Source organism: Rhineura floridana, chromosome 20, assembly GCF_030035675.1.
Source record: "Rhineura floridana isolate rRhiFlo1 chromosome 20, rRhiFlo1.hap2, whole genome shotgun sequence".
NCBI classification, from domain to species: domain Eukaryota; kingdom Metazoa; phylum Chordata; class Lepidosauria; order Squamata; family Rhineuridae; genus Rhineura; species Rhineura floridana.
Window position 1 is genome coordinate 21,056,867 of NC_084499.1, and position 21,455 is coordinate 21,078,321.

At 45.7% G+C, this 21,455-nt stretch overlaps 1 protein-coding gene across 2 annotated transcripts in view; it reads left to right on the forward strand.

Annotated features, from left to right (window-relative positions):
- COL5A1 (collagen type V alpha 1 chain) overlaps positions 1 to 21,455 on the forward strand; it is a 175,639-nt gene that overhangs the window by 45,700 nt on the left and 108,484 nt on the right. For both annotated transcript variants that reach the window (XM_061604403.1, XM_061604404.1), the window contains exon 5: positions 21,139 to 21,270. In XM_061604403.1, the coding sequence (XP_061460387.1) occupies positions 21,139 to 21,270 (132 nt within the window). The remainder of the gene's footprint in view (positions 1 to 21,138; positions 21,271 to 21,455) is intronic.

The following is a 21,455-nucleotide window of genomic DNA, read 5'->3' on the forward strand; positions in this document are numbered from 1 at the left end:
TCTTTGCAAAATTCTTTAGCATGTCAGTGTGAATTTCTCCTGATAAACATATTTTTATATGGAGTTTTGACCAGTGTACACATTTTTGCAAGAAATTTCTTCTTTTTTTTGCAAGAAATGTAATGCATTTGTGTATGTTGTTTTCATTAATATGAAACAAATTAAAATGCACATGGTGCTCAGATGGGTGGAGACATTTAAACCTCTCTGCTCATCAGATCGATCTCCTGAAGAGCAGGGAGAGGTTGACCTGCATTTTCAACAGCTGAGGAGGGGGATTATAGCCTTCCCTGCTCATCAGATGATTGATCCAACCAGTTGAATGTGTCCCTCCAGATGCTTAGTTAAGAATGAATGCTCCCCTTGGGGAGAAAGAAAGGTTAGCCACCCCCCTGTTTTAGATGCTAAGAGGGATGTATTTGATCACACACTGAGGGGAGACTCCTACTGAGATCTGTGATTCAGCTTTTCGTGCCTTTCACGGTTGGCTGCCTTGGGAGGTAGGCAAGAATAAATCATCTTCTTATCCAGGCAAGAGAGTTCACCTGCATCTCAGTGGGCTGGACTGCACCAGCAGCTGCCATTTGCCCATCCTGTCAATATGACAAATGCTCTGTCTGCCTTGGAAAGCCGGGGGCGGGGAATTCTGGCTGACTGACAAGCAGAGTCACTGAGTACCAGGCAGCACAATTTAATGCAAAATCTCCTGCCATATGTATGTGTGTGTGTGTGTGTGTGTGTGTGTGTGTGCATGCGTGTGTCAAAATGAAAAAGAAATCTGATCACATAACCAAAAAGAATAATCCATCAATCCTAGCTTAAACATATATATTAATATAAGCAGTCCATGTGTCCAGAAAGATATCCAAATGCAGTTTGAGGTATGTTCAAACATAGAACGGGCAGTAGTATCTTCAGGCCATTGGCTTATTTATGGAGAGTGTTTTATCCTTCCAGCCTTGCAGTGTAAATCTCCCTGCAACCGTGTAGGTTCTCAGGATCCACTTAGGTTGCCCATCTGTTAATCCTCTCACCACAGGAATATAATTTAAAAGTCCACAAATGCCTGCAAATGTCAAGGACTTTTTCCAAAGCAAAGTTTATGTGGATAACAACCTCTGACCAAAGAAGGAGGAGAAGAAGGAGGGCACGTGGACATGTCCCTACAGGGAGCAGGAGTTGCATAACAGCCTCTTGGAGTTTACCTGCCGTTCTGCCATGTGCCATATCAAAATGATTCAGGTGCTTCTCACACATGCACACACACACAATTTGCAAAATGAAATGCAAGTCTCTAGGAACGGGAGGGAAAGGTTATATTCTCAATTTGGCTAGACCAGAAAGTCTGGGCTTGGTGCCAAATGTGCTTTGAATTTTAGGGAGCGACCAGAAGGACATAAGAAGAGCCTGGCTGCTGGATCAAGCCACAGGGGCCCATCTAGACCAGCATTTTATTCATTCATTTATTTATTATATTTACATCCCACTTTCTTTCCTGCAAGGAACTCAAGGTAGTGTACCAACATGGTTCTCCCCCTCCCAATTTTATCCTCACAACAACCCTACGAGGTAGTAGGTTAGACTGAGAGGCAGGGACTGGCTCCCAAGGTCACGCAGTGAGCTTCATGGCTGAGCAGGGATTTGAACCCTGGTCCCCCAGGTCCCAGTCAGACACTCTAATCACTGCATGCTGTTCTCCTAGTGGCCAACCAGATCCTATCTTCACCAGTGATTCCCAGCAACTGGCATTCTTTAAGAGGCATGTTGTGTCTGATAGTGGAAGTGCCACACGGCTGTCAGGACTAGTAGTCATTGATAGCTTTGTGCAACAGTGCTCAACCCTCCTGCAGTTTCCAACAACTGATATTGGGAGGTATACTACCTCTGTCAATGGAGGGTTAGTCGCCATTGATAGCCTTAATCTCCTCCATGAATCTGTCTAATCCGCTGTTGAAGCCATTCAAGTTGATGGCCAACTCTGCCTCTTGTGGGAGAAAATTCTGTAGTTTAGCTATGTGCTGTCACTGTGTCGATGTTGTCTTTGTGTCCTTTTGTCTAGTCCTAAATCTTCCAGCATTCAGCTTCATTTTGTTATGACCCTGAGCATGGAGTTATTTTTCTCAATTGCTGTGCATTGTTCAAAACCTACCTCTATGCAGACCCCCCATCTTCCACTCTTCCCGGCTGTGATTCTGCCAGTTCCTCTGTCATTTCATCAAGAGGGTTTGCTGATGGTTCAAAACCCCCAATTGTTGTTAAAGTCAATAATCTTTGTTTAATGTCATTTTTCGAGGCTTCCTTTTTGCCATCTGTCATGTTTTAACAGGCCCATTATCTGATTATTTGGCCTCATCTGCCTGTCAGATTAATATGTCATTATCGGACTGAAAGGGATTATTCAGCCTGAATTAGTCTAGGAAAGGAACACCCAGGCTCATTAACGGAGATCATAAAATGCTCTTGAAGCCTCATCTCCAAAGACTCCTGTAAAGTGAGTGGATCACTTGAAGTCTAATCACAGAGGCTGGTGGCTGCTAGGAATTATTTGAGCTCCCTGGCAGAGCTCACACCTTGAATGCAAAAAGTCTGATTATGTTCAGTTTCCGGAATATATATATTCAGAGAAACCAATTCTGGCCTCAATAGAGTAATGGGGTCAGAACTAAACCATAACATTTTATTCTCTGCATTTGTTTTACCCACACACACCCAGAAAGAAAACTCAAGAAACCTATTATTACAAAGCCCTATGCAGCTTGGGACCAAGAAACCTGAAAGATCTTCCCCCTTATATACCCAGCTGATCAATGCACTCTGCAGGTGAGGGCCTCCTGCAGACACCATCTCATCTGGAGGTCTGTTCTGCACAACACAGGAAGCAGACCTTTAGTGTTGCAGCACCTACCCTTTGGAACTCCCTCCCCTAAAATATTAGACAGGTGCCACCTCTGTTGTCTTTTTGGCACTTACTGAAGACATTCCTCTTTCAACAAGCTTTTTAACTAGAGACCTTATCCCAGTCTCTGTTGGAATTGCTTTTTAATATGTTTTTTAAAACTTTTTTTAAAAGATGCGTTTAAAGATGTTTTGTTTTAATGTTTTTAAAATATTTGTTTTAATATATTTTAAACTCTGTTTTTAAGATGTTTTTAGTGTTTTTGTTTGCCATCCTGGGCTCCTACTGGGAGAAAGGGCAGGATATACATTTAATAAGAATATGAATATAACAATTAGGGAGATCTGTAGCCAGTTCAACCAATTATGAATGTGGGTAGATAGAATCTGGATGTCAGGAAGCAACACATCCCTTCATTCCTCTAGGGGTGTCCAAGCAAACCTACAGAGATGGGTATAGAAATGTGATTGAGTGTGCATTTAAAGGAGGACCTACTAATTTGCCCTTTCTGAAATGATACGTGATCCAAAACTCAGCCATCCTTTGCAGTTTGTAGTTCTCTGAAATTTTCAGTGCAGTTGTCCAGCCAAAATGGACGTGCAAAAATGCATATAGTGACAATAAAATACAAGAAATGCATTATATTAGGGGGAAATTCTTTGCAAAAAGGTGTGTATTAAGCAAAACCCTCAGTAGAACTATCCTTCTCCAATAAGCTGAGAGAGGGCCAAGATATCATACAGAGACACAAAAGGAAGCCTCTTCTTTGTGGGTGTCAGCTTTGGGCTGACATGGTAGTCTTTTAATGATTTGTTTCATTTTATTTCTCACAGTATGGTAGCAGTTCTCTTGCAGCACACAGTTTGGGAATGATTCCTATAACTGGCTGCAAAGTTGGAGCAGCAAACTGGGGCATCCTCAACCTTTCCACTGAGTGGAGACCCAAATGCCTCCTTCCCTCTCCATCCCTCTTTGATGAGATGCCAAAGGGAGTAAATTTATGACACTGGCTTCACGTTTGACCACTTCTGCCAAACCTGATTTCACTTTTCTTGCTGCAAAGCCCTTTAAGGAAGGCTTTTTTGAAAAAGAAAGTCAAGTACATATCACATGGAGTGATGGGAAATTTAAAACTGTAAGAGCAAGCAGGGTTTTTTTTGCATGCTCTTTACATTACAGGAAAATGGACAGCTCTCCTTTGCAACCTCAGAGTACAATTTATGGTTTTAATAGTTGGGGTTTTGCTTCAGCTTGAACCCCCCCCCCCTTTTTTTCTTTTAAGAGACAGGGAGATTATTTTCTCCTGGAACATACAGTGCTTTGACCATCTGGATCAAATCACCAGGATTGTGTGTGTGTAGGTGGTGGTGAGTTGTAACCTGCCTATGGAAAAAGAATGCTGTCAACCATCTGAGGTTCTACCACTGGAAAAGGTTACACTTACCTTGTGAGGGTCTCGCACTGTACTCCAAGCAATGCTGTCACTTCGAGCAAAGGGCAAAACATCCTGCTTGGTCTGTTGCTCCTGCTGTGCCGCCCTGGGCTCCTGCTGGGAGGAAGGGCAGGATATAAATCAAATAATAAATAATAAATAACTGAGAGCAGGCAAGGCCCTCAGAAAGACATGCTTGCAAGAAGTCAAAAATCTGAGGCACCCGGGGAGAGTGGACAGCTTTCCCCCAGTGGCTGTCTTTGCTGATAACACTAAGCCATGGTTTGTTCTGACCATGGTTTGTTCAACGAAGCACGAGTCATCTCACAGTCGTGCATGTGTTGTTACCCAGCTGTGCCTGCCTTGTGAATCTGTAGCTTGGCAAGTCTCTCGGGTGGACTGGAGCACCTGCTTTGCATATAGAAGTAAGACTGGGCATGTCCCTGTCTGAAACACTGGACTGCAGCTACTAGTCAGTGAATTATTATTATTATTATTATTATTATTATTATTTCTCACCTTTCCTCCAAGGAACTCAAGGTGGCACACATGGTTCTCCTCCCTTTCCATTTTATCCTCACAACAACCCTGTGAGGTAAGTTAGGCTGAGATACTGTAACTGGCCCCCAGCAAGCTTAAGTAGGGATTTGAACCCTGGTCTTCCGGGTCCCAATCAAACGCTCTAACCACTACACCACCATGAGCTAGATGGACAGCTCAGTGGTAGAGGATTTTTTTAAATCATTTTTTCAGATCATCTACCCCTGAGCGGTAGCCCTTCTCCCAAAATGGTTGAGCACCTGCCTTGCAGGGGGAGGTCCCTGGTTCAATCCCCAATGGCGGCCTCTCCAGGTAGGACCGGGAATGTTCCCCTTCTGAAATGCTGGACAGCCGCTGCCAGTCAGTGCAGACAACATTGAGCTAGATGCACTAATGGCCTGACTCAGTCTAAGGCAGCTTTCCTGCATTCTGTGATAAGCTCCACTCTGCCAGGAGCACTCCCTTCCCCTGCAAGTCAAATTGGGGGGCCCCACTTCACCACCTGAGAGTCGACCGTGTGGCTTGTTTTGTCTCCATCCTAAGAGAGACATGCACACCTTTCCTCTGTTAAGCGAGGCAGCTTTCAGAGTGCACGTGAAGCCTTAAGTGCTTCATCATGCAAGCGCTGAAGAAGGGCCTGTGAGAGTGTGTTCCTAACGAGTTGTACAGGCTTTGGGAGAAAAAGGCTGTGCATCACTTTCCCCCCTCTCTGCCTGTGTCTGTCGTGCAAATGAATCGGCTCCAACAACATGGAAAATCCATCTCCAGCCAGAGGAATGGTGTGTTTTTTTTGTTCTGGCACAGCCACATGCTGGATCAGCTTCAGGAGATGAATCCTCCTAAGTGAAACCGTGTGTCTGTTTTCTTCAGGTCAGGAAAAGCAGAGCCGGGAGGAGGGCTGTTGCTTCAGCAGTGGACCAGCTGAGGCTAGCGGCTTATATAGGAGCAGGAGGCTTCCTAGCTCCCAATCAGGCCCTGACACACACAGGTGGTGTTTCCATGCGCTTCCCCGTCCTCCCGAGTAGCCTCAGAGACTGCTAGCCAGGCACTTTGCTGGCAGCGCTGAAGCTTCTGCCTGGCTCATTGCCTGCTCTGTTTCTCTGGCCCTGGGGGAGATGAAGGAAGCGTCTGAGAGCCGGCCAAGAACCCAAGCGGCTGGTATGGGGACCATGCCCCTCAGGGTCGTTGGCAGTGTGGAGATCTGCTGGAGGATCTTGCTCTGCCCTTGCTCCTCCTCTGAGGAGACCTCAGGGCCATGGCTTGAACAGGGCTGGACCCTGAGAGTGTGCTAGAGCATGCAACATATAGACCGTGCATGCACAGTCATGAGAAGCGAATTTGCTGAGAGGGACAGCACATGTTTTAGGAGGCTTTGGGAGAATATTTCAGGCCTCCCAAAAGGAACCGCCCCTCCCTCCAACGTGGCTGGTTTCAGCCATTCAACATAGTTCTGGTTCAGAACTGCCTTAGACCAGTGTCTGACCAGTAGCCCATCTAGATCAGTGCTGTCTCACTGGCAGCTGGGTACCCCAGGGCTTCTGACAGGACATTCCCAGCCCTTCCTGGAGATGCCATTGTTGATTGAGCCTGAGGCCTTCTGCATGCAAAGTGGGTGCTCTGCCACAGACCTCCAACCCTTCCCCATGCTAGGAACACAGGACGTGGCCTTATACTGTCACAGACCATTGGTCTACCTGGCTCAACATTGTCCACACTGACAGGCATTGGTTTTCTGGGGTTGCAGGGAAGATGTCTTTTCCAGTCCTACCTGGGCTTGCCAGCAACTGTATGCAAAGCAGGTGGTCTATCACGGAGCTATGATCCTTTCCATATAACTATGTTAGAGATAAGCTGAAACACAGAGCAAGCTGCTCTTACCATGGTGACGGGACAAGTGACATTTCTTTGGTGATTTGCACAGACCGTCAGCACAGTTAAAAGAGAGGAGATCCGCTGTACTTTTAGGAGAAACATGGGCTGATGGAAACTGCACCTCTCCAGTGGCGTTTTTCTTCCAGCGAAAGACCAGCCTTCCTAAGGACTCAGTTTGCCATTTTTTTAAAATAAATGTCCTCATGAAATTTATCAGCATTTTGGTGCAAATTTACATGCTTCTATGCATTTTTGCCTAATGTACACATTTTTACAAACCAGTTTCCCCTAACATAATGCATTTTTGTATATTTTCACTAATATGTGCATTTTTATGCACACTTTACCCTAAGATATGTTTGTTTGTTTGTTTGCCTGAAGAACTGCATTGCAAAATCTGGAAGAAGGCAGTCATGTTGTGGCTCCTGTACTGTTTCAGAATGTGCAAAGTTAGCTAGGTTCACCTTTAAAACAAACTGAATCAAATTTCTCCCACAGCTGTTAATTGCGCAAAGTGGGTGCCACTATCAATGAAAACAGTGCCTGTGAAAGGTGTTTCTGCCTCCAATTTACAGCACTACATTCTTCCAAAGCGAAGATCAGTTGCTTCCTTACAGGAGGACAGGGAAGTGAATATTCTACAGCCTGTCAGCTTTAGACTTGAGAGGATTTCACTGCAAGGCCCGAAACATACTTTAAGTTCCAGATTTGACAAAGTCCAAGAATTCCACGCCTAAACGTGCACAAAATGTGTCCAGCACAGAAATTTCCTGAGCTATTTTTCTGGCAATTTCAGGTGGCTTCCCCTCCTTACCGAACAGACCTCTTCAGCTATGCATGACTCACGGTTGGGGGGGGGGGGGAAGAGTCAAAATCAAGTGTAAAGATTTTAATATGATTTGTTTTGGCTGGTGAGAGCACAACAAACTGGCAATCAGAGTCGACAGTATCTTCCACCAACCCCCCCAAAAAAAGTCCAAGAATGGAACAAGCTGGTGTGTGCGTGTGTGGATCTTGCTCTTTCCTCCCTCTTTGTGAGAGACCATCCGTGGTGTAGGTCTGCAGCATTAATCCATTATTTGACCTGATTAACTGGTTTTTCTTTTTAATCGAGCTTTACTAGGGCCAGCTTCAGGTTTTGGAGACCCCCTTCATGCCCCCCCCCCCAGTGAGGCCCCATCTGCCACTATACATTTAAACCAATATCATGCCACTTTAAACAGTTATGGCATCTTCCCCCAAAGAATCCTGGGAACTGTCATTTGTTAAGGAGACTGAGAGATGGTAGGAAGCAGCTATGGCCCTCACCGAGCTGCAGTTCCTAGAGCGGTTTAACAAGCAGTCTCTTCCCAAGATATTGTTGGACTCCAACTCTCATCATCCCTGCTACGATGATGGGAGATAGAACCCAAGACCACCCCTGATTTAAACTAGGGAGGATCCCCTTCCCCCTCTAACTCTCCACCAACGTCCCACCAATTAAAGAGAGAAGAAATGTCTTTCAAAAATTGTCAGAGGAAAACTTGCTGGAATTCTCCTGGTTGGGGTGCACGGCTTTCTGTCACACTCACCTTTCTTGAGGTATGTCTGTGAGAGTCTTTTGTTTTCCTCCACAAGTCATCTCACCAGGCGTCTGCCCTCTGCCCTCCCACCGGCTTTCCGCACTTCGGTTAAAGCCCAGGGGAAGACATCACAATACAGGCTTCCCATACTTCCACAGGGCTTTTTTTTTTCAGATCAGGAAATGGGATGGTGGAGAGTGCCGGAGAAACTTTTACTGTGGCCTTTTCTGACTTTTGGGTCCCCAGATGTTGCTGAACTACAACTCCCGTCAGTCCCAGCCCACATGGCCAATGGTGAGGAATGATGGGAATTATGGACCAGCAACCTCTGGGGACCCAAATGCTGGTTTACTGGAAAGGAGAAAACGCACCACGTGCACCACTCTTGGCCACCTTGCAATCCTAAATTAAGCTCTAAACCCCACACTTGGGATTCTGGTGTCCTGAGAATGAAGCAGGAAAACAAAATGGAAGCCCCTAAAAGGGGCTGAGAAAGTTCTGAGAAATTGAAGGACAGCTTTTGGCACAGCTCTCCTTAGAGTATGTTCATGTTTGCCTAGCGCTGGCTCTAAGGCTCTCCTTGGTAACACTGTTAAGATTTGGAAAATTTAAATGCCTGTAAGGAGGCTTGTTTTGCTTTGGCTGTTTTCTTGGTTTGGAGGCTGCGCGAATTTTGACTCTCTGGATTAAATGCCTAAACCAGGACCGAATGACATAAAGAGACTTATGCCAAGGAAGGAAACCTAATGCTGAACTGAACAGGGAAAGAAAACACAAGGATTGCGACTTAACTCCTGAGAGGCCGCAAAGATGAAACCAGCGGCCACGGAGCCCTTGGCAGTCTAGAGCCCCTATTAATTCGGCTGACAGGGGAGTTTTCGGTGTCCCTCCGGGCCGCTCCATCTCTCCAACAAAAACTCAGCAATTTCCATCATAACAGAAGTCTGGCTTGGGGCCGGTTCGGAGGAGACAGTTGATTCCCTCCTTGATGTGCAGCAGAAGTCCAGGAGATGCCAGCAACAAGAGCCTACTTGTGGAGCCTGTCCTTGCTGGTCCATGGCCCCTGTTGGCAAGCAGAGAGGGAGGGAGATAGATGCAGAAGGCTATTTGAGCCTTATTCTGGGCAGTTTTGGGACACTTGTGGGGAATGAGACTGTGGTGGTGGTGGTGAACCGAGAAAGGCTTTCTGTTGTGCTGACTCTGGGTCCAGCTGGTACTTATTATGATTTATGATTGCAATGCTGTTAATCAGGCCAGCCTTACAAAGAAGCCCACAACCTGCCCGGCCTGCCCACCCAATACCTGTGCTAATAATTTGTGTGGGGCTGATTCAAGACATTTTGCTGCCCGAGTCAAGGGTAGGTTGCCTGTAGCTCAAGTGGTGGAAGACCTGCTTTGCATGCAGAAGGTCCCAGGTTCAGTCCCTAATGGCGTCTCCAGGCAGGGCTGGGAGAGACTTCTGTCTGGAATCTTGGAGAAGCCAGGAAGAGTTGTGTACCAAATGTGTGCAGTTTGGAGGCAGATGGTTCGTTCATTCCTTTGGCGCACCTGCGAAAACTAGGGTGGAAGGGGCCTGGAAGGGCCAGCGAACCAAACATCGAAGAGACTTGGGCTGGTCTGTCTGTTCCTATGGCTGAATGAGAGAAAGAGAACCCTGATGCAGACAGCACCATTAATTTACTGAGCAAGAGAGGAAGGAGGAAGGGGAGATCTCTTGGCAGTCAAGATGTAAACAGTAGGAGGAAATAGAGAAGCAGAAAATGAAGTCAGGGAGGAAAGGAGAATGCGTGCAGAAACAGCTAGACAGGTTTGAAATTCAATTGACTTTGAGTGATCAGGCACAGAGGAAGCAGCCTTTTGCCAAGCCAGATGTTGCCCCATCTAACCCAATATTGTCTACACTGACTGGCAGCAGCTGTCCAGGGTTCCAGACAGGGGACATCCCCAGCCTTATTTGATGAGGAGAGACTGAAAGAACTGGGCATGTTTAGCCTGGAGAAGACTGAGGGGAGATATGATAGCACTCTTCAATTACTTGAAAGGTTGTCACATAGAGGAGGGCCGGGATCTCTTCTCGATCGTCCCAGAGTGCAGGACACGGAATAATGGGCTCAAGTTGCAGGAAGCCAGATTTTGACTGGACATCAGGAAAAACTTCCTAACTGTTAGAGCCATACGACAATGGAACCAATTACCTAGAGAGGTAGTGGGCTCTCCGACACTGGAGGCATTCAAGAGGCAGCTGGACAGCCATCTGTCAGGAATGCTTTGATTTGGATTCCTGCATTGAGCAGGGGGTTGGATTTGATGACCTTATAGGCCCCTTCCAACTCTACTATTCTATGGTTCTATGATTCTATGAGATGCTGGGGGTTGAACCTGGCACCTTCTGCACGGAAAGCTCTACCACTAAGCTGCTCCCTTCCCCAAGGCGAACTTGTAAGTTAGGCAAATGGACTGGGAGGGCATAGGAGGGAGCCATTCATTGGCGAATCGCCTGGGGAGGGGAGGGGGTTCAGTGTTAATCTGGTGACTTGTGCTGTATGATTGTGAGTTTTTGAAACTTAAAGAATGAATAAATGCAAACCTTAAAAAAAAACCAATAACACATGATTTATTGTCATCATTGACAACGCCCACACGCCTGAAGCGGCCTTGCCCAAACTGCATGCCTACTTTTCCTGATCGGTGCGCCCTCAACATGCATTGCAAGGATGCAGGGAAGCTTAACTAAAGTGTGTGTGAGAGACAGACAGACAGACAGACAGACAGAGATCTGTGGAAATTGAGGGGAGCAAGTTTCCACATTGGTTGGAAAGGTAGGTATATGCTGCACAGGTGCTGAGCTGGAAAGACAGCGGGTGGTTGGGATCCTGCCCACAAAGTATATCAAACAGAGGAGCCAGATTTTAAGATCTAGAACAGATGGGAAAAGTTGGGTTCAGAGTTATTTAACCCATGGTCTGAAATGCTCATCCAAAACTGCATTTACGACCCTCGTCTCAGCTCTCCATGACTTGGGCTGGGGGCCAAGTAATGCATCATATGTCTCCTACATCCAGCAGACTGTGTTTATTCCCCTCGGTCTTGGAGGATTCCCCCAACTATTTCGTGTGGACTTTTTGATAGCCAGCCAGATGTGTTATATGGAAGGATAACTGTTTTGTTAACTGGCTTGGGAGAGATGCTTGAAGGTCTTTGTTATTTTTGCAAGATAGATCTGTGAAGAAACGGTGAGCTGAGAGAATATGGATTTATGGACAGCAGACTCAAGGTCTGCCTGCCGAAGAAGCAGAATAAATAAGCTGGCTTCTAAATTGAAACCAAACCACTCTTGCAGGCTGGAAAATGTTAGGATATGGTCTGTGATGGTTTCTGTCCCTCCTCCTGCTTTTTACATTTTTTACATTGTCATTTTTCCCTGGATTTGGCTGAGGCCAAAGTAGGAATGGAAAGGCCAAGTTAACCCACAGAGAGCTGCTCTTGAACTTTTTTCCACTTTGGGACATTTTCGTCTCTCTGGAATTGCTCCTGCGGCAGCGACAGAATACTGGCGTCCTCAAAAGAAGGCAGGAATGTTAGCTCATTAGTCCCAGGTAGGGATCCTCATGAAAATTCCCCAGCATTTTAGTGCTATTTTCTCCTAATAAACACATTTTTGTGGGCAGTTTTGACTACTGAACACATTTTTGCAAGCGGTTTCTCGTCATCTAATGCATGCTTGTGGGTTGTTTTCATTTTTATGCAGACTGTCCCCCAACACAGACATTTGTGTAAACACTGTTGGCAAACTGCAGCTCAAATTTAGATAAGTCCGATTTTCGAAGGAAGGCTCTGTTTTGGTTTTCTTATTGCTTCAGAAAGAGTAAATTTGGTAGATTTGGTGTTAAATGCAATTTCTTGCCCGTCCTTAGTGGCACGTTTCTTTTTTTCTGCCAGCCCCAGGCTCCCAAGGGGCTTAGCTGGCAACCTGCACTGATGTTCAGCTTGTATCAAAACTCTTTTTGGAGAAAGGCCGTTGCTCAGAGATAGAGGATCTGCTTTGCTTCCAGAGGGTCCCCGGTTCAATCCCCAATGGCATCTTCGGGTAGGGCTGGGCATGTCTCTTCACCTGAAATTCCGAGAGCTGCTGCTAGGCTAGAAAATTGATGGTCTGACTTGGTATGAGGTGGCTTCCCAAGTTCCAATTTAAATCAGCCTTTTATTCGGAGTTGTGAGGACTAGAAGCTTGTTTTATTTCCAGGGAAGGGGACTGTAGCTCATTGGCTGAGCACATGGTTTGCATGCAGAAGATCCAATCCCTGGTATCCCCCAGAGAGCAGCTGCCAGTCGGTGTAGACAGTAATGAGCTTGATGGTCTGATATAAAGCAGCTGCCTGTATTCCTATTTACTGCAGCCCTTTCTTCAGAACTCTGAGGGCTAGAAACTTTCTTTACTCCTGGGGGAAGAGACCATTGCTCAGGAACAGAGCATCAGCATTGTATGCAGGAGGTCCCAGGTTTAATCCCCAATGGCATCTCCAGGGAGGGCTGGGAGAGACTGCCTGCCTGAAATCACGGCGAGCTGCTGCCACTCAGTGTAGACAATACTGAACTAGGTGGATCAGGGATCTGGCTCTATATAAGGCAGGTTCTTATGTTCCACTGAAATTCCTCAGATATTTTGTCTGAACAGAAACTTCCACACTTGTTTTGAAATTTGGCTTTAGGTGTCAACCTCTGTTTAATCCGCCTTCATTGTTTCATCATCTTTTCCTGCCTTTTCAGCTGCATTAATGACTCGCTAAAGGGTGGCCAAGTCTGGCTGGACAATGGCCTCTGTTCATCTGAGTCCTTACTTTCCCCGTGGCTTTTAAAAATTAAAATTAAAAGCTGGACAGCAAATAATCACAGGGCAAACTCATCGCCCTTTTATGTAAATATCTCCCAGAGTGGCTAAGAGAGTAGGGGTTCCTCACAAGACCCTGGATCCTCACCCCCGGATGGAGCCTGGGCAACCACAGGGGTTTTTTTGAGGGGGTGAGGAGTAAAACACTGAAAGTGGGGAGCAGGCTAGTTTCTAACAAAAATTGAGAAGACTAGTGCCTGTACATTTTGCCCTCATATTTCAGGTTCTACAAATGCTAGAAACTTGCTCTTTTAAAATAAAAGCTGGTTAATCTGGAGATTAACCAGTCTGTCTCTCTCCCCCACCTCTGCCCAGAGGACACCCATGAATGCTCCTGACGGAAGGACCCAGGTTCAATCTTTGGTGGCATCTCCCAGTAAGGCTAGGGGAAAACTCCTGCCTGAACCCCTGACGAGCTGCTGCCAGTCCGTGTAGACAATACTGAGCTAGATGGACTGAGGGTCTGACATGTTCAAAGGCAGATTCCTATGTTCCTTTTCAAGCCAACCCTTTATTCAGAATCATGAGGACTAGAATCTTACTTTATTTTTCAGGGAAGGGCCATAGCTCAGTGATAGGGCACCTGCTTTGCGTGCAGGACATCCCAGGTTTCATCCCCAGTGACATCTCCAGATAGGGCTGTCAATGTCTCCTGCCTGCGACCCTGGAGAGCTGCTGCCTGTCAGTGTCAACAGTACTGAGCTAGATGGACCTAATGGTCTCACTCCATATAAAGAAGCTCCCTATGTTTCCAGTCTCTCTCCCCCCCCCCAAATTATAACAATGTCAACTGTCACTTTTCCATCTATGACTACTTCATGTTAAAGCTGCCAAACGAGGCAGAAAACATCGACTGGAATGAGGTGAAATTTGAATGAGAAGGCATACTGCTCAATAATAATAATAATTTAAAAAGTAGTGGTTTTGGATTTGGAGCCCATCTCCATGTGTTTTTCATCAGCAAGAGCTTTGGAATAGGGGACCAGCTTGTGCATCTCTCTGCAAAGCGAGAGAAGAAAATGCTGAACTTGCAGATGTAAGAACAGAGACGGAGTCGTTCTCTTCCCCTGCCGTCCCACAGCATACGAAATCTGAGAGCCCAAATAAAACAAGCGTCCCTCCCCTTTAAAGGAGCAGAATTTGGGATCTAAATACTGCTTTTTTTAAAAAAAGAGGAAGCTGTATACTCTTTCTCTGCCTAAATAATATATTGTTCGTTGCTTATTCAACCGCTTCCCTCTAACCCCCAAGTTTTTGCCCCAGCGATCAAGAATCAGCCATATTAGTAATAGTATTAATAATTACAGCTATTTATAGACCATGCACTCGCCAAAGTTCCTAAGCGATGTATGCAAAAATTACCTCCAAATAATGCAGTGAATAAACTCCTGAGAATTTAAGATTAAGGGTGGAATATAAACATTCTAAGGAGAAATTAATTACTAAATACAAGGACACACACACCCCTCACCTTCACTCTGAAGTGGTACAGTCCAGTTCTACCACCTCAGGAAATCAGTGGAGGATGATACATGAGGGCAAAGGGGGGTGCTGTCCCCAAGCCCAATCTGTCCTCAGCCACCTCCCATCAGCCTGCCCTCAGCCACCTCCCATCAGCCTGCCCTCAGCCACCTCCCATCAGCCTGCCATCCTCTTGACAACCAGTCCAGGGAGTGGCTCTGCCTTCATGCCTTCACCTACCCTTTCTACCAGTCATGATTGGCCCCATCCTCTGTTGCTCAGGATGCGTGTGCACTCACGGCTGGGAATTACAGCCCTGTGAGGTTAGTATCCTTAGCGAACTACAGCTCCCAGGATTCTCCATAACTGTTAAAGAGGTATACAAGACCTTTAAATGTTTGGTGTTGTATCCAGTGGTGGTCATACTCAGAGTATACCCATTAAAAATAATGGATATGACTAACTCAGATCCCTTCATCTAAATGGGTTTGCTCTGAGTATAACTTAGTTAACGACAACCCCTTGGTGTGTATGGAACCAATGCATTAAGGGTATTTTCTGTCATAAGTCTACCTTGGATCCTTGGACATCAGTTTAGTCATTCATTAGGGCTGGGGGAGAAATTCAATTCAGTTAGCAATTAAAGCCAAATCTGTCAAATTCACCCTTTCCGAAATAATTTGAGAACTGATGCACAGCCAATCTTTGAAATTCGCACTTATCCGAATTTTGCAGTGCAATTCTCCAGCCACATAATGTTCGTAAAAATGCACATATTAGAGGAAGGTGTCACTTAGTGAAAATAACCTACAAAGTACGCTGTATTAGGAGAAATTGCTTGTGAAAATGTGTACGTCAGTCAAAACTGCATACAAAAGGTGTTTAGTAGGATAAATCCTCACCAACATGCTGAAAAATCGCAAACTTGCTGCAGGAAGGTGGAGAACTGGATTTAAAATTAGAAAAAATGAGGAACTGAGGGAACTGAAATGGTCAGACCCTTCCAGCCCTATCAGTCATCCACACCAGCCTTCTTGAACCCGGAGCAGGGCCGTAGCTCGGTGGCACAGCATCTGCCTTGCCTGCAGAAGGTCCCGTGTTCAATCCCCAGAGGCATCTCTAGGAAGGGCTGGGAGAGACCTCTATCAGAAACCCTGGAGAGCCACTGCTGCCAGTCAGTGCTGACAATACTGAGCTACATGGACCAATGGTCTGACTCAGTAGAAGGCAGCTTCCTGATATTTTGGACTACCAGCTGTCAGCCCCCCCCCCCCAGCTAGCATGGATGTGCTGCTGATGGGAGTGGCAGTTCAGCAGCATCGGGAGGTTGTGGGAAGACTGATCTACGTTGGATTTCTTCTACTTACTGCTGAATTGTCTGCCCAGCCATAGACATTGGCCATTCCCTGGAGAGGCTCAGGGCCCTTTGCATATATTAAGCAGCTGTGAATAACAGCTTTAACATTTGGTGTAAGGCAGTTTTTCTGTGGGTCTATTAAAAGCAGGCAAGACCACATCACTGATCCATTCACTCATGCAACACACAACAGGCTGGGTGCTTGGGCCTTGCCCTCGCTTTAAATTGTTTTATTTGTTTATTCTATGTTCAAGATCAAAGGCCCTCCTCCAGGTGCCTACTCTGAGGGAACCTCGGAGGATGGCAACAAGGGAGAGGGCCTTCACAGTGGTGGCCCCCAAATTATGGAATGATCTCCCTGATGAGGTGTGCCTGACACCAACACTGTTATCTTTTCAGCGCCGGGTCAAGACTTTCCTCTTCTCCCAGGCATTTTAGCATGTGTTTTAAATTGTTTTCAAAAGATGTGTTTTTAAATTTGTATATTTGTTTTTAATGTTTTTAGTTACTGTAAACCACCCAGAGAGCTTCGGCTATGGAGAGGTATATAAGTACAATAAATAAATAAATAATAAATAGAGAGATATTTTCCGCAGCATGTTGTCTGATTGGGGAAGGGCCCTCGCTCCATGACAGAGCGCCTGCCTTGCGTGCAGAAGGTCCCAGATCCAACCCCCAATGGCATCTCCAGGCAGGGCTGGGAATGTCCCCTGCCTCAAACCCTGCAGAGCCGCTGCCTGTCGGTGTGGACAGTCCTGAGCTGGATAGTCCAAGGGTATGACTACGTTCCTGTGTTCACACCACATTGGAGCGTAATGTGGTTTGCCAATGGTGTCTTCCATTGGGTGGGCCATCTGTAATGGCCCGGAGCTAGATCTGTTGTAAGTCTTCAAGGAAAGGCTAATATTGCGAACCGATGTAAGCAAGTTCAAATGGTTGGTAGAGCTTTGCATGATGGCAAATAATACTTTTATTTCCGGATGTATAGTTTTGTTTTGTTTTTCATTGAGAGGGTGGGATAACTTGAGGTGTTAGTGTTGATTCATGTGTGGATGGGGAAAAGCTTGCAGATTTCTTCTAGGCGCCTACGCTGAGAGGGTCTGCAGGGAAGGGGGCGGTCTCTCAGATATTTGGGGCCAAAGTCATTTAGGGCTTTAAACTCTAGCATGAGCAATAAGGGAAGGGGGGAGAGAGAGAGAGGAGACAGGCTTCTTCCTGATATTTTTGGATTAACCCTTCAAGGGCCCCGGATAAGCAGCAGCTGGAAAGTGACACGAATTAACCTCACAGCTCAGCAGCTAAATCTGGAGCCATAGGCCGTTCCCAGCACTGTCGGGTCATGTCAAAATTTGGGGAGAGCTGTGTTCAGAAAGAAAACTGACTGACAACCTTTACACATCATCACACGCACAGCGAGAGCGCCACTTCCTCACATTAATCCCGCTGTCCGTCACAGTCCAGTGTGGCTCAAGTGGTATCTCAGCCTGAGGATATGATGAATGAAATGGGCTCTGCTTGCAATGGCTGATGAGGTGAGTGGTGGGGAACATTGTCCAAATGGTGCCCCTGAGCGCACCCTTCAATCTCCCCACATAACTAGGGGGCCAGAGCCTGTGATGGACAGAGCCAGCTAATTCTAGCTCTTGTCCCCAACCCTGCTGAGCTCTACCAGAGCAACATCGACACTAAAGAGGAGGCAGCGTGCTTCTGAATACCAGTTTCTTGAAACTTCAGGAGGGGAGAGCTGCCGTTGCACTCAGGGTTTGCTTGTGGGCTTGTATGTTGGTTGGCCACTGTGAGAAGAGGAGGCTGGATGGGCCACTGGCCTGATCCAGCAGGGCTCTGCTTATGGAAGTCTGTTGTGATAGCAGAACCTCCATGCCCAGGGGCAGTCTACCTCTGAATACCAACTGGCGGACTTCCGGGAAGGGTGACTTCGCTTGTGCCTGCTTTTGAGACGGGCTCCCGCCTCAGAAGAAGCTTATCCAGATATAAATCAGTCAGAACATTTTTTTTTTGACTGATGAAATTTCTCCCGGGCAGGGAGAAACGTAGAGATCAACCTCAAAAGCCTGTTTTTGTTGGGAGGACTGGATTTCATTAATTTATGAGAAAAGGTCCAGCCAGCAATGCCGGACGGACTTCCGAACAAGCTCTATCTGATTAATGCGATACGTTTATCTTTTCTTCAAAGAGAAAACGGACTAACAGGCAAGCACCCTTCTTTCTATTCTTTTTTTTACTTGGTTTAAATTGTTACAGCAAAAAGAGATTTGTCAAATGAATCAGCTTTAAAGAACTTCTGGGTGAGCTATAACTCTTCTCTGTTATTCACGAAATTAACAGCTTATCTCTGTTTCTATTGCAAAAAGCTGTCCTTATTTTGACGAATCTGCTTCTTCACGACGCCACTAACTGTTTTGATGCTGGGAACTAAATTTGTTTTGTATTCTTGAACATAGAGAGATAAGGCAGGCTGCTCTGTTTATACTGTGATGTCATCAAGCCTGGAATATTAACCCAATTGTTGCTGAAATAAGAAGTGGTTCTTCTTTATTTTTGTTTTGTTTTGTTTTCGTGGTTTTAAAAATGGCAATCAAGAAAGTGGCTGAGAATCTGGAAGTAATTATGTTTCAGAAAATAATGGATGAGATTGAGATAACGAAACAAACCCTGCGACAGGGCAGTAAGGAGCTGAAAATTGAACTGAGCAAAATGACGCAGGAGCTTAAAGAAATAGGGGATCCTGTGAGAGAGGAGAATGAGATCAGAGATGAGAAAAGAAAAAATAAAGGGAAGATACAAGCCCTGGAGATTGGAACAAATGTGGAATTGGAAAAAGATCTGGAGTTTATGGATATTAGAAATAAAATCTACTGTTTGGAATTTAACGTTATCTCTGAAGAAATTAATGAAGATATTAGAGATAAAGTTATCAATGGCTTGGATAATCTTCTGGACTGGAATGACGTGATGGAGCTTGATATAGAGAAAATCTATGGAATTAACTGCAGCCATGTGACAATGGAAAAACTCTCAAGAGATGAGCCAGTGCATTTTGTAAAAAAGAAGAACAGAGATATGACTTTACAACAATATTTCAGCAACTTATTCAGAATTGATGGCAAGAAAATATTTGGGATAGAGGAAATTCCCATCAGACTCTTATTATATGACTATGGCTATGACAGCAAGATTATTATGGAATACTGATAATGGAAGATTGGACACTGAAATTACTGGACTTAACAGGACTATTGAAGATGGAAGATGGAATTAATAGGGATAATGGAATAATGGCTATTGAAATTATTGGACCTAACAGATTTTGATGAGATGGATTAATCAATATGTTTATTTGGACTATGGTTATGACAATAAGATTATTATTATTATTAACGAGATGGATTAATCGACATGTTTATTTGGAGAAAAATTGATAGATATCTTTCTTAAAGAATTGAAACCTCTCTTTGACTTTTTGTGGAAAGAATAAAGTAATGTTTATGAGATTTGATGATTAATTAAGATAACTACTGGAGGAAAGTGATTTTATAATATAATTTAAGAGACAGGATTGTTATATATTGTAGACCTACAACTGATTTGATCTGCGACAAATGGGAAGTCAACATTTTATTTTTTTGTTTAAACATTTTTGTTTTGTTTTGTTTTTTGTCTTTGAATGTTTTATGATTTTGTTTTGTATGTTTTATGAAAATTTGAATAAAAATTATTGTAAAAAAAAAATGAATACCAACTGGCGAGGAACAACAATTGGAGAGTTGTTGTTGCACCTACGTCCTGCTTGCGGGCTTCCCATTGGGGCATCTGGTTGGCCACTCTGAGGACAGGATGCTGGACTAGATGGGCCTCCTTTGGCCTGATCCAGCAGGCTCTTCTGATGTTCTTGAGATGCTGACAGGCAGGAGGAAGCTGGACTTCTGTTGGAAGTCAGGCAAGTGAGGAGCTGGCAGAGGGCAGGCTGAGGTTGGTGGGGTGGGAGATGCCCCATTTGCCCTAATAGATAGACCTCCGCTGAAGGTCACACAGTCAACGGCATCTCTTCTGAACTGCTGGCTCGGGGGGTGTCCAGTTTTGCCTTACCCCCCAGCAGCTGCTTCAGCGCTGACCGCCACCCTCCAGATGTTCTCCCTGTCTGGATAAATTTGGGCACTGGCAAAGGGAGGGGAAGCCATGGAGAGCTCTATTTACACACCTTCACGTCCAGCCAGCTCTAAAGTGCCTTCTTGGGCACTGGCCAGACAACAGCCAAAGGGTTTGCTGAGGTCTTGTCTCAGAGCCAAATTGAATCTGAGAGGAAGAAGCAAGAAAGAGAGAGAAGCAAAGAGAAGATGAGCCACAGAACATCCAACCAAGGATGTACAATTTTGCAATATATACAGTATATATCTTCTGAGGTTGTCTTGGCAGTGAGTTACTTGAGAAGTAATGAGTTCCCAAATCTGGGGCAAAGGTGTCCCACATATCCCCCAATTCACTTATGGAGAAAACACGGTGGGTGGAGTTCAAGCTGACCTCTGCTCTGATGCTTCACGTGGGGGTACCACACGAAGAGTCAAGATGCCATCTTCTTCTCTTTCCGACCAGCAAGCTCTGTCAGAGTTATTGATTAGTTCTGCCTAAATCAGGGGAGGGTGACCTATGACCTACTTTCATGTGGGTGCAGAGAGCCCGGAAGGGGAGGAGGGTGGGTGTGGGAAGGCTAAGTGGATCGGGGGGGTGCACACATGAGAAGGTCTTCTGCAAGCAATCAGTTCAGACGTGCCCTCTCCTTGATCTGCACTTGCCCCAGCAATCTGTTGAGCTGGGAGGAAGAGGGGTGTGAAGAGAAAGTGGGGTGCCATAAACCACGAGAAAGAAAAGGGGGTGTCTGAGAGAGGGAAAGGGGAGTTGGAAAGAGAGAGAAAAGGGGTGTCAGAAAGAGAGAAAAGGGTTCTCTCTCCACCCACCACTAGCTCTCGCCCCGGACAGATTACCCATGAGGAAATATGTCTTGTGACAGTGAATAGTTCCCCACCTGGAGAGAGGAAAGGGTGCCTGTCTTGTTTTCTTGATATGGTGGAGTTCCATCCTTGAGCGTCATCTCTGCATTTTGTCTTTTTCCAGGGTGACATCCAGCAACTCCTCATGGTGGCAGACCATCGAGCAGCGTATGATTATTGCGAGCATTACAGCCCGGACTGCGACACCGCCATCCCGGACACGCCACAGTCTCAGGACCCCAACCCGGACGAATATGTAAGCAGCGGAGACGTCGAACTGTAGCCCTCTGAGGTCTATCCTGCCCCCCCTTCCATTCAGGGCAAGGGGTGGCAATGAATGCCCAGTGCTTCTCTTCTAAGGAGGGGAGGCAGACTGAGACCATCCCCACCTCCGCAAAACCTACTCGTGTGACTGTTTTTAGTTCTGTTTGTTTTTTGAAC